Source organism: Austrofundulus limnaeus, unplaced genomic scaffold (assembly GCF_001266775.1).
Source record: "Austrofundulus limnaeus strain Quisiro unplaced genomic scaffold, Austrofundulus_limnaeus-1.0 Scaffold32, whole genome shotgun sequence".
NCBI lineage: Eukaryota > Metazoa > Chordata > Actinopteri > Cyprinodontiformes > Rivulidae > Austrofundulus > Austrofundulus limnaeus.
In genome coordinates this window covers 1056130-1069425 of record NW_013952434.1, presented here as the reverse complement: position 1 = coordinate 1069425, position 13296 = coordinate 1056130, and the positions used below count along the sequence as shown (strand labels likewise).

At 42.9% G+C, this 13296-nt stretch overlaps 1 protein-coding gene across 4 annotated transcripts in view; it reads left to right on the top strand.

Moving 5' to 3' along the window:
- The window catches only part of pum1 (pumilio RNA-binding family member 1), a gene marked incomplete in the record, with an annotated part of 29956 nt that overhangs the window by 14906 nt on the left and 1754 nt on the right, over positions 1-13296 (top strand). For 2 of the 4 annotated variants that reach the window (XM_014005691.1, XM_014005692.1), the window contains 20 exon segments: positions 944-1066; positions 1335-1412; positions 2959-3064; positions 3364-3557; positions 3790-3962; positions 4037-4298; positions 4391-4484; positions 5240-5338; positions 5436-5578; positions 5773-5911; positions 5984-6118; positions 6388-6687; positions 7639-7881; positions 7983-8253; positions 9406-9535; positions 9652-9786; positions 10321-10458; positions 11512-11637; positions 11837-11958; positions 12318-12510. In XM_014005691.1, the coding sequence (XP_013861145.1) occupies positions 944-1066; positions 1335-1412; positions 2959-3064; positions 3364-3557; positions 3790-3962; positions 4037-4298; positions 4391-4484; positions 5240-5338; positions 5436-5578; positions 5773-5911; positions 5984-6118; positions 6388-6687; positions 7639-7881; positions 7983-8253; positions 9406-9535; positions 9652-9786; positions 10321-10458; positions 11512-11637; positions 11837-11958; positions 12318-12510 (3204 nt within the window). 4 annotated transcript variants of the gene reach the window in all.

The following is a 13296-nucleotide window of genomic DNA, read 5'->3' as shown; positions in this document are numbered from 1 at the left end:
AATATCTCAAATAGATATTTTACGTAATTAATCTTAATTAACTATTTCTAGTCATAAACCAATTTCAGATATGTGGATAAATGTGTTGAAGCCGATGCAGCTTTTAATTTCTCAGCTCTGTTAGTATAAAATGTGTAATTTCTAGTATTTGAATAAAATTTAAAAAGTGGCTTCTGCTAAGTTAATTTTACAGATATTGAGCTCAAATTTGACATGGTAGTAGCTGAGAGTCATCCTCAACACATAATTTATGCACTAACAGCTCTCTCAAGATCTTACAACATTGGTCAAATACAAGGTTTGAAGAAAGCTGCTATAGCTCCATCCCAGTTTTTACTCTCGTTGACATTTTAGTTGCTCATTTCAGTTTAGTGTTTTTCTGCCTGATTTGCGTGGAAGCAGACGACTCAGACCATCTGTTTCCAGAACAAAGCTGACTAACAGTTCATCTGTGGCAGCGTCAGGAGAGAAATTTAGTGTTTACTCTGGAAAATGAGTAATGGAGGAAGTCACTTGGTGTGTTGCAGGTGAAAAGAAATGCTCCCTTTTTGTTTAAAGGTTTGAGTTTTAGAGAACCGTGGATGTTTTTGTTCTCAAGAATGAGCTTTAAAAGTGCAYGAAACGAGTTAAAACTTGTTTTTTTGTTGTTCACGTATTTTTTTCAGATTAAAATAAGTGGTTTTGCTGAAATCATCTCGACTGGTTTGCATTTACCGCTCCGGTAATGATCATAGTTTYTGCATCTCTGTTGTCAGTTGCAGTGTTTTAATGTTTTTCCTCATGAGATAAAACACAAATGTGCTGAAGTTTTCCGTAGAAMTCATCATAATCACATTTATGAAGTGCTGGTGTGTAATTTGGTCCTATTGAGTGGCATTTCTCAGGTTGTTGCCACCTGTAATTTCAGACTAACCTACATGTGTTTGCTTGTGTCTCACCTAAGGGTGTGGCGGGGGCAGGCCGGTCCCAGGACGATGCCATGGTGGATTATTTCTTCCAGCGGCAGCATGGGGAGCAGCCCGGCAAACACCGCTGGCCCACTGGAGACAACATCCACGACAGTCAGGTTTGTGCCTGAAAAAACGAAGCGTCACAACGTTTCTGTTTTAAAGAAACCGTTGCTCCTGACCTGCCGCTGTGAGCGATGATGCTTTTCATATTTTAAKAGACGCTGATTTAAATGAGCCTTTTTGAGTCATAACTCGTGCCTTCAGCTGAAGTAAAGGCAAATCATTTACTGGGATACTTACTCAGTAACATAAGTAATTAAAGTTTAGCTTTTGCATTGGTTCTGGGTGAGACTTTTGTGACTCAGTTGGGTTGTTTGTGTTCAGGTCCGGTCCATGGATGAGCTGAACCATGACTTCCAGGCTCTGGCTCTGGAGGGGCGAGCTATGGGAGAGGTGAGCAATGTGAGTTTTCTGCTCAGACTGAAAGGGATGCATGTCGTTTCAGTACGCCCATTTATTCATGTAAAAGGGGACATTGCATTTTTATAAAACAGGTGACAATTCGTAAAATAAAAAAGCCAGAATTAGCCAAGGCTACCTTTCAGAGTGGTCTTTTGTTGTGGCCAGCCTAAGGCACACCAGTGCAATAATCTTGATATGCCACACCTGCAAGGTGGGATGGATCATTTATGCAAAGGAGAAAATTTGTGAACAATAGTTGAGAGAAATGGTTCYRTTTTATATWTAGAAAATGTTTTAGATCTTTGAGATCATCTCATGAAATATGGGAGCAAAAACAAAAGTGTTGCATTTTTCAGTGTAAATATGACACAAACGAGCAATTAATAAGGACGAGAAAATGGATTAAACAAATTTGAACATAGTAAGAAGGAAAAAACCATTAGTGCTAAAAAGAAAAACAATATAATACATATATAAAAACATGTATAACATGCTCATATTTACTCAAACCCCCTTCTTGGATAATGTTAGGTGAAACCCTATTATTTTGATTTATGACTGATCTGTTAGAATGAAAAATTTGAGCAGAGATGTTTATTTTAAGCCTCCAGGACTTTATATTACCATGATTTTAGTAATTAYACCAAAGATGGTAAACAGATCAGATCTGATTACAGCTGGGTCTGAGCCCATCATAATAATTAACCTGCAGGCAAACAATATAAAACAGTGTTTTTCAAAGCTTGTGGAGATCTACATTCAAATAAAAGCAGGCTTAAACAAAGCAGCGCTTGAGCGTCACACATGTGTTTTTAATGAAACAGTTGCATAAAAGTTGAAAACTCCCTTTCAAAAACGTTTTTCCCCTCTTACACACAATTTATAGTGATATTTTTTTACAAATCACTTAAATTCTCTTCGTACATTTTTAGACCATCTACAATCAGTTTTGGCTTATGCAACAAAGCTGCTTTTATTTTCCTAAAAATTGTTTTTATTAAGCTGTCATTGTGCTTAAATTGTGGTTAGATTACAAATGCATCTCTTAAATGCTGACCTAGAAACTGAACGTTTACAAAAACTGATTATTTAAGTCCTGGTGGCACTGGGAAGATTTACCCTCTAATCCATAAAGATACAGATCACTTAAAGTTTTACTACAAACTCTGTTCAGTCTGCGGCTGAAGTTGTGAATGTGATAAAGTAAGAAGAGATAAAAAAGATAAATAAGCTGCTGATAAGACGCCTGAATCCAAACTCTGATTGAAAACATTTGATAACATTTTTTAAATGGAACCACTGATGCATGGCTGCTCTTACAAACTAACTGTGGGTTTAGCTTTCCAACTCGTTTGTCTTGTAAAATTTGTCCCCRAGCAAACCGCTTCCAACTGATGAGAGATTTTTCTTCAACGTCAAACATGTTACAAATATAAAATGTCAAATAAGGACATTTCTGTTTGAATGATATTTTACAAATTACCACTTTAATAAATAGTTTTTAATAGCTAACCTGTTTTTTTTTTTTTGTCCCGTGTCTCTGCAGCAGCTCCTTACCGGGAAGAAGTTCTGGGAAACGGATGATTCTGGGAAAGACGGACCCAAAGGGATCTTCTTGGACCAGTGGCGGGACAGTGCTTGGGGGGCCTCAGGTATCAAGCTGGGTTTATGTTGGACTCAGTTTGGAGCAGAAACTTAAGAGAAATAAATATTTTGATCAGTCCCCTTGAGTTTTATCGTTTATTGTGCATCTATTTTCAATTTTTTCATGAGATCACAGAAGATGATCATGTTTTTACACAAATTATGGTTTTAACAACTTTGCTAAAGAAATATTAYGGTTATAACTTACGTGACCTCATGTCATATTTAGGGTTGTAATAAAGTAGTAATACTGAGCTGTTATATTTGTGCTTGATATTCATTTTTACTCTTGTACCTGTCGTGACAGATCACTCTGTCTCTCAGCCAATCATGGTGTCCCGTCGGCCGGGGCAGGGTTTCCATGGCGGAGGGGAAGTCGGGGTGGGCTCAGTGATGTCGCCGCGGTCCGAAAGCGGGGGGCTGGGGGTTAGCATGGTGGAGTACGTCTTGTCGTCCTCGCCGGCGGACAAGCTGGATTCCTGCCTCCGAAAAGGACCTTATGTAAGATGATTTAAAGTGTTGAGTTTACTAACTGAATTTTCTTTATTTGGTCTGGAGCTTTTCTTGGTGTCTGAACCACACAGATAATGAGTGTAAATACACAGAAACATTTGCAGTGCAACGTTAAAAAAAGGCCTCAACRACAACTGTGAAATCAACAAACTGAAATGGAAACTGAATTCTTGTCCATGTTGTGTGTTTGTGTTTTGTGTGAATCGCGTATCGTATGCAGGGACAGAGGGATGGAGAGGTGGAGGAAGAGAAGAGAGAGAAGCCGAAGACGACGTTTGAAGGAGAGAAGCTAAAAGAGTTGACAGAGAGTGAATCGGACGTGATCAGCGACGTCATCAACCCGAACGGGCTGCCCGTGCAGAACGGCCTGGACGTGGACGTCAAGGAGTTTGGGTAGGACACGTTGGCGTTAAAGAAACGCTCCCGCCACTCAGACGTCCTTCTCACGCCTCTCTCTGCCCCTGCAGCCGTCCCTCTGGGAGCATGCCTCCCCCCGGCCCTGAGGGCGACCTGCTGGGAGGTCCCGGGGGCGTCGGGGCCGAAGGCTTGACTCCCCTCGGAGGCGGCGGCCCCAAACCTCCCGAGGACTTCTCCGGCGTGGAACAAGGTGGCGTCAGCATGGACCCCATGGAGTCGGTAATGGAGCCGCTGCAGTTTGACTACAACTCTCAGATGCCCATGGACTCGACGCCCACTGTGGGTTTATTTGATTATAGTAACCAGCAGCAGGTAATGGCTGCAGCGCAGAAAACAAGATGCACTCATCAGTTGTCTCCACTCCGCTGACAGAAAACTCATTCACCTGCTGTTTTGTCTTGCAGCTGTTTCAGAGGAACAACGCCCTGGCTGTGCAGCAGCTAACAGCAGCCCAGCAGCAGCAGTATGCACTGGCAGCAGCGCAGCAGCCTCACATCGGTACGTCTGAATGAGTTTACAATTATTTAGATTCTATATTTTTACTTGAACAGAAACACTGATCCTCTTCATTAAATGYATCAGGTTTTCAGTTAATTTTGGGGTTTAAATAGTGAAGTTAGTGATGCTAGATCAATCTACATGTTCAAGAGAGTGATAAAAGTTGGGCTTTTGAAGAAATATGAAACAGTATAAYATGTATTCATGTAAACTGGTGTTCTARAAGTTTGTTTTGTTTTTTGTTAATTGAAGATTAGTATTGTTTGAGTTTATACTTGAGGAAAAAGAAGGGGCAGATATAAGATTTTTTCTTCTCTGCTTCCTTTCATTTCGTTGTATTTGTGTTTTTTCTTTTTTTGTATATATGTACATAGAATTGATTTGTTTTAAAGAAATGAATAAAAATGWTCTAGTAGTGTCTCGTATCAGCAGAAGTTTAGCTTTTAGCTAAAGATGCTGTCTTGTGCTTTTTAAAGAAAATCGTTTCTCAGTCCTCACTTCACTTTTCCTCCAAGATTCATAAACCCAATCATGCTCATTTTGTAGTTTAGTGGTAACTTTTTAATATGCTGTTTTTAATATTCGTACCAAATTAATAAAAAGCAATGCTTAAACAGCCAAAAAGCTAAAATCCCACAGGGGTTCTGYTTAAACAGTGAGCATGTTTGTGGTTTTTATTATGGTTTTTCTTAGTAGTTACCAGGGTTTAAATGTTCATTTGAGGATTTGCTCATTAAGCTTCCTGTATGCTCCAGGTCTGGCCCCAGCCTTCGTGCCCAACCCTTACATCATCAGTGCTGCTCCACCAGGAACGGACCCTTACGCAGCCGGCCTGGCAGCAGCGGCCACGCTCGGTGAGGCGTGGATGTTTAAACAGTGAAGGAGGCACATGAGTGGTGGTTCCAGTTAACCGTTGTCAACCTTTTGTTTCTTGTCCGCGTTTGCGTCCAGGYCCTGCAGTAATGCCTCCTCAGTACTACGGCGTGACCCCCTGGGGCGTCTACCCAGCCAACCTTTTCCAGCAGCAGGCCGCTGCAGCCAACAGCTCAGCCAATCAGCAGGCAGCGGGACAGGGCCAGCAGAACCAGCAGCAGGTCGGTCCAGCGTCGTCTCGTTGTGCTTATTATCAGTCTGTGCACAACTTTTAATGCATGTAAACAAGAAGAAGAGCCAGAAAATCAAAACTGACAGCTCCTATTGCACGCATTGTTCCACGTGTCTAAGTATTTGAAGCCTAGTCTGAGTTTTTTATCGTTTTAAGTAAAAAAATTACGTCATCTTTGTACAGGTGATGCGCGCTGGAGGAAGCCAGCGACCTCTGACCCCCAGCCAGGGTCAGCAGGGTCAGCAGAATGACCAGCTGGTGGCAGCAGCAGCGGTAAACTCGGCCCTCGCCTTCGGCCAGGGSTTAGCAGCAGGCGTTCCTGGTGAGCACACCACCAACCTTCACTCATCTCTGTGTGAATGAAAGCACCATTCTGAATGAACGTCTCTCTCAGGGTACCCAGTCTTGGCACCTGCGGCCTACTATGATCCCACGGGGGCCTTGGTGGTCAATACAGGAGCCAGGAGTGGCCCCGTTCGCCTTATGGCCCCTGCCTCTGTCATCATGTCTCCCTCTGCAGCACAAGCAGGTAAAACAGTGGTAGAGCCCAAACACCCATTTAAAAGCTCAGCTTGTCTCTTTATACACATAAAGCGTAATAAATGTTGCTCCACTCAACTGAAAGTTACAATTAAATAGTAAAACTTTAGTTTTAGATTAATGGTTGGGTTTAAACAGGAACAAGTCTGCGTTGTTCATCAGACTTATTGCAAACATTACAAAATTAAAACAGCATATCATTTTTAAAGCACCTGCTTTGATCGTTTCCTGCACCGCTTCCTTTTAATCCCCCTCCAGTCGCAGCAGCAGCAGCCTCYGCAGGTGGTGCCAACGGCGGTCTGGGCGGAGGAGCGAACGGTCCGTTCCGTGCCATGACGTCCCAGCAGCCTCAGCAGCAGGGCGGCCCCGGCGGCGCCCTCGGAGGAAGCTCTTTCTACGGCTCCTCGTCCCTCAGCTCCTCTTCCCAGAGCTCCTCCCTCTTCTCGCAGGGCTCGGCTCAGCCCGGGCCCGGGTCTGCCTCGCTGGGCTTCAGCCAACCTGCCTCCTCCTCCCTTGGTGCCACTCTGGGAGCCACGCTGGGGGGCTTCGGCACCGCAGGTAAGAGCGCATCTTTGACTTGGTTATTAATAAAGCAACACTTCAAACCAGGGTTATTATAGTTAACTAAAACTAACTAAATAATGATAACTGAAATTGAAAAAACATTTTAGTTAACTAAAATAAATAAAAACTCAATAACTAACTAAAACTGTATAATCTTTTTTACAAAACTAACTGAAATTATAGATAGAATATCCTTAGTTTTAGTGTTTTTCAGTTTATTTTGAGACATGTGGATCTTTTTTTTTTTTAAATGAGTAGTTTCACATTAGCTGTTGGCCGTAACAACACTTGTTTACAATCTGCTGTTGCACAGCATCGTCTGCTAAATGATGACAACAAAAGTTGGGAGAAAACAGCAAAGTTCATTTTGGGATTTCTTTGTGATTATGACTGTGAGAAAAATCAAAGCAAGTCTTGTAGTGGAAACAGGTGATAAAATAAGTGGAATACTTCTCAAGGGAAAAACTGCTTGAATCAAGCTCACACAAGATGGCTAACTATGACTAACTTGATRTGCTAGCTTCTCTCAGGAGCTCCTGTGAAAAACAAGAAACAGTTTGGAGACAACTATCATCGTCCTAAAATCACCCAAGTTTTTAGTTGGCAAAATTGAGTTACGCAATTATTTTAGTAAGGTGACTGCTTTAACTAGCAACCAAATAGCTGTTGGTTAGTTAACACACAGGAACATCACAAGCTTGAGGATTCATTGGCACATAAAATATATATAAAAAAAACAATACTAGAATTAATAAAAACTAAACTAAAACTAAGCATTAAAAATGCAATAAAAACTAGCAAATCCACTCTAATAAAAACTAACTGAATTAAAAGAAAAAATGTCACAATGAAATAAAAATCTAAAACTATTATAACCTTGCTTCAAACGGTTGGTTTGTTTCACCTGCTCTGGGTTGTTAAATTCACGTCTTTGTCTCCCTCTAGTGGCCAACTCGAGCGGTGGCAGTGGTTCCAGGCGGGACTCCCTGACAGGCAACAGCGAGCTGTACAAACGCACACCCTCCAGTCTCACTCCCATCGGTCATGGAGGTTTCTATAACGGCACCCTGGGCTTCAGTCCGTCTCCGGGCCCTGTAGGCATGCCCCTACCCAACCAGGGCCCGTCCCATTCCCTCACACCCCCACCCTCCCTGTCCAACCACAGCTCCTCGTCTAACCTCAATCTGGGTAAATTAAGTTGATGATGGAGTAATGTTTTGTAATTTGGGACATTTTTTTAGTTTGAGGATGTTTCAAACTCATCTTTTTATTTTCTGTCTGACTCAAAGGAGGCCTGACCAACGGCAGCGGCCGCTTCATCTCCGCAGCCCCGGGAGCRGAGGCCAAGTACCGCAGCGCAGCCAGCTCAGGCTCCTCCCTCTTCTCCCCCAGCAGCCAGCTGTTCCCCTCGTCGCGGCTACGCTACGGCATGTCAGACGTGATGCCCTCGGGCCGGAGCCGCCTGCTGGAGGACTTCAGGAACAACCGCTACCCCAACCTGCAGCTGCGAGACATCGCCGGGCACATCATGGAGTTCAGCCAGGACCAGCACGGCAGCAGGTGCACGAGTGCAGATCACTTTGCTCTGAATTACACAACACAGCACTTTTATTTAATCATTTCCTGCTTTTAATAAACCAGATCCTTAATAACATAAAACCAATCTTATCCAGTGATTATCAGATATGTGGTAAAGCCGGTATAATAAGGAGCCTGTTGGAATAATAATAATGTTTAAAGGGGACATATCACTTTTTTAGCTGTTAAATACATTTTGTTGGAGACTCTAGTAGTGCAGAAAAGTTTAATTTAGTCTCTCAGTGCTGCGTAGATATCTTTATGCACTGTTTGGGTCGTATTTTTCAACCTTTCAAATTTTCTAAAAGGTTTTCTGAACTATTGCGTCACAGTATTTCCAAATAAAATATGATTCAAATGTGAAAAAGAAGGATTTAAAACGCAGGATGTGTCTTATTTAAAGTTTTAGTTGAGTCCATGATGAAAGTTCATGTTTTGTTTGTCTTCAGCTGAGTTTAATGTTTGCTGGTGGATGGTCACTTACATCAGTGTAAATATATCCGCTTCACTCTCAGTCTGTGACGTCACACGACTGAATAAACATGTTTTAGTGAGTACTTTTTGTATTCATAGTCTGAATATTGTGAGCGCATTCATTAAGAGGAGTTAAAAATGGTGGTTATCTGCGATTCAGTCAATAGAAGTGTTAATTTGGCAGGATGAGGCCCCGGAGACCACTCTGTGGTCCTGGTTTCAGGGTGGAACCAGCAACGCCTCTGATGTCAAGTTTTCCCTTGAAATGGGCTATTTATACTCCAAGATGTCCAGTCTGCACATTCCAGACATTTTCTCTGCCCGGTCTCTTCTGGATCACAAGTCTTTTTTTATCCTCGCCTGGCATCCRTCATTTCACCTCCCAGGCTGTTATTGTTCCTTCGGCTGCTTCTCTCCGCTTTGAATCTCGTCTCATTTCGCCTCTCTGTTCCCTCAGGTTAAACACAGAGACGTTTCAGCCTTCCTTTATTGCTGCTCGTGTTTATTTGTTTTCAGAGTCGTCCAGACTTTTTAATCCCCTCGATGTAGCCAGTGGGTTTAAGGAGATCTGTCTCTTGACTTTCTCATAAGGCTTTCCCTCACTGCAAAAAAAAAAAGTGTACATATATGGTTAATTCTTGTTCTGTTTGACTGTTCAAGGTTCATCCAGTTGAAATTGGAGCGAGCGAGTTCAGCAGAGCGTCAGCTCGTGTTCAGTGAGATCCTGCAGGCGGCTTATCAGCTCATGGTGGACGTTTTTGGAAACTACGTCATTCAGAAGTTCTTCGAGGTACGAGGAGTTTGGGCTTTTCATGGTGTCAAGATTGAACTATTTTAATCCTTTTAAACTTGTTCTTTTAGTTGTGCGTGTGTATTCTTAGCTGTAACAGAGATGTTTGTTCTCAGTTCGGCAGCTTGGACCAGAAGCTGGCTCTGGCTGAAAGAATCCGAGGTCACGTGCTGTCTCTGGCCCTGCAGATGTACGGCTGCAGGGTCATCCAGAAAGCTCTGGAGTTCATCCCCTCAGATCAGCAGGTCATTGTAAGTACACTCGTGCCTGTTTGGCTGTGTCAGCATGTCAGCACCAGAAACACACTGCACCTTTGCCCTCAACTAAATCTTCTTCTCAATTTAAAAAAAAAGGAGGTTTAAATCTGCAGGGAGGCTTTTTGCACATCTTCAATATGCAGTTTGTGTTGGAGCTGCCTGTGCAGCAGCAGTTTCCTTACATTCATTCTGTCCTCGGCGATGAATGAGGCTAATGAAAGCACAGTTTATATGCAAATGTTGAACTGTTTATAGTGAGATAAATAGATGAAAACCAACAGGAAATATGCTGGCATAAATCTGGCGTTTTAGAAAAGCCTGTTCTGCTTCTCTGTGTGTCGGTATGTGCTTGGGAAAAAAGTAATAGTTATCCATCTTTCCTTAATGGACTCCAATAGATTTCCCAACAGGGCATGTGTTAAAAGTCCGGCGTTATTTGTTGGGCAGTGAGTCACAGTGTTTGCAACGAGCCTTCAGGCCAGATTTGATTCCTCACAATCCACCCCCCCCCCTCCCTCCTCCCTGCAGAGTGACATGGTGCGGGAGCTGGACGGCCATGTGCTGAAGTGCGTGAAGGACCAGAACGGTAACCACGTGGTGCAGAAGTGCATCGAATGCGTCCAACCTCACGCGCTGCACTTCATCATCGAGGCCTTTAAGGGACAGGTGGGTTCTGTATTTCTTCACTCAATCACTGAAATCTGTCGATGCTCACACACACACACACACACACACACCATCATCGCCTGCAGGCAGGCAGCTTATTGTCACAGAGTACACAGACTCAGTCTCTTGCAGGGACAGGGTGTGTTGCCTTGGCAACAGGAGCCTCGGCCCATCTCCTCCCTAAAAACTAAACGTTCGACGATAAAATGCGTTGGAAGGAACGGTTTCAGTTCTGATACGACACTCTGTGTTCTGCTCCTCGCACGTTCGTCTCTTCTTTACCTTCAGATAAATGAGCGTTCTCCTTCCCTGCAGGTGTGGGTCGGGTTCACAGGAAGTACATTTGTGTCGTGTTCACTTACTTTTTGTTTTTACAACAGGGTTCCTACAGATCTTTTAAAAGTCTTAAAAGGAATGTCTTAAATCAATCTTTCAGAAGTCGTAAAAATGTTAACACATTGTACGTAGGATGATTGTAATTCATCTGAAATATTAAAATAATTGGTAACATTGATTTATTTTTTATATTTACGTTTAGACATTCCCGTTTGACATCACTTCCTGTTATTTCACATGCAAATATCTCAACAACTGTCCATCTGAACAATGTGACATTTGTTTTTAATATGTTAATAATGTTGTCTCTCCAAAAATGCATTCACTTTTCTTTCAAAAAATTTATGTCACAGGAACTTTAAGGTTTCATCTACAGAAAATTGGGGTTAAGACCCCACGGTGGGTCCTAAAACTCCAAATTTTGGGTTTTTAGAGAATTTTCAGAAATTAAATTAGGTTTAAAACTGACTGCTAAGAATGTTTCTGCTATAGTTAGATATGGACATAAACAATTGGTCTATTATCAATATTTAAATACTTCAACCAAAAATGCTTTGATTCATGAGTTTCTACCATTTTTTTGTCATTTGTGTTTATTACAAAAATGGTCTTAAATAAAATTTCACTTGGCATTAAAAAGTCTTAAAAGGTCTTAAATTTAACTTGGCTTAAACTGAAGGAACCCTGTACAAAGATTGTCTGATTTCTGTGTCTCAGGTGTTCGCCCTCTCCACTCACCCGTACGGCTGCCGAGTCATCCAGCGCATCCTCGAACACTGCCTTCCTGAACAGACGCTGCCTATTCTAGAGGAGCTCCATCAGCACACAGAGCAGCTAGTGCAGGTAACACACACACACACATACACACACACACACACATACACACACAGAACAAAAGCCTAAGCTTGACTTCAATCAGTTCCTCTCTGAGCCTCCAGATTTTTCAAACTTTGGCAGTGTTTGCCGTGACGTCAGAGGCACCAGCTGTCCCCCCTCCTCGCCTCGTGTTTGTTGACGCGTGTCTGTGGTCTGTGTGATCTAGGACCAGTACGGAAACTACGTGATCCAGCACGTTTTGGAGCACGGCCGAGCCGAGGACAAGAGTAAAATCGTGGCTGAAATAAGAGGCAACGTGTTGGGACTCAGCCAGCACAAGTTCGCCAGGTGAGTTAACATGTTTTCACATATGTGCTCTCATCCTTTTGGTTGGGTTTCTTTATTTTTTATAGCTTCTGACACACCTGAATCTACGCCCAGGCGTGGTTTATAGTCTACAGGATGTTTGCTCTGACTGTGCCTGCTTCATTTTTGTCAATAACTTCATTTATAAACATTAGAAACGAACATGTGGACTTAAATATGTTAATTTGCACATCGATCATTTTAAAACTGATTTTTCTCTTCTACATTAACTTGTCTCTGCTCACGTTGTTTGTTTGATAAATTTGCATTAAAAAGGTCCACTTCTGAAAGATTTAATGGTGAAACATGGTCCTAAACGTCTCCCGGTGTTTTCCTCGCAGCAACGTGGTGGAGAAGTGTGTGACCCACGCGTCCCGGGCGGAGCGCGCTCTGCTGATAGACGAAGTGTGCAGCCTGACCGAGGGTCCCCACAGTGCCTTATACACCATGATGAAGGATCAGTACGCCAACTACGTGGTGCAGAAGATGATCGACGTGGCCGAGCCCACGCAGCGCAAAATCGTCATGCATAAGGTCGGTGCAGGGGCGAGGGTTGCTGTCGGGTGACGGGTGTGATACTTTTACACATTTGTTGTGTATCTGTGGGAGTAAACAGGATGCAGGCAGTAGATTTGTCAAAGTGTGTGTTGTGAATGTCTCTCAGCTGCTACTACCTCAGGTTTTAGCACAAAATCTGTAAAATTCCAGGTTCGCGCGGCTGTGGTGGCCATCTTGAAATGAGCTGTAAACATCTGCAAGTTTCATTCAAATGAATTCAGTGGTTGGTTAGATATTTTCCTAACAGACACTCAGACACAAGGAGTAAGGGGTCTCTGCAGTAGGTTTTGTCCTGTGGGCGGAGACGGCCCTACTCGTGATTGGCGGAGGTTTCGATGTGGGCGGAGATGGCCCAAGAGACGTGATTGGTCGGATTGACGGTGGGGTTTGAGGAGGTTGGAGGCAGCGGGGAGGAGCTTGGTTGAGTCAGGCAGGAAGTAACATGTTTTTTAAGATAAATTTTAATCATAACTTAAGAAAGGAAAGTGCTAGGTGCACGAAATTTGAACATCATACATGTGAAAGGATGTGTAACAATATGGCTCGGTTAAAACATCCCTAACCAGCCTGTAAAAAGATCACTAAAAATCAATAATTTTTCTCAGTGACTGCGTTTTGAGACTCTTGAAAGAAACCCAGTGAAGGTACCAGCGTGAGATAACGGGGTTGACCACACTCCGGTGCCGCTGCTCTTACGTTACGTCCGTCCTCATCTGCATAAACTGTTATCGCCGTGTTTATCCTGTTACTAATGTTTACGTT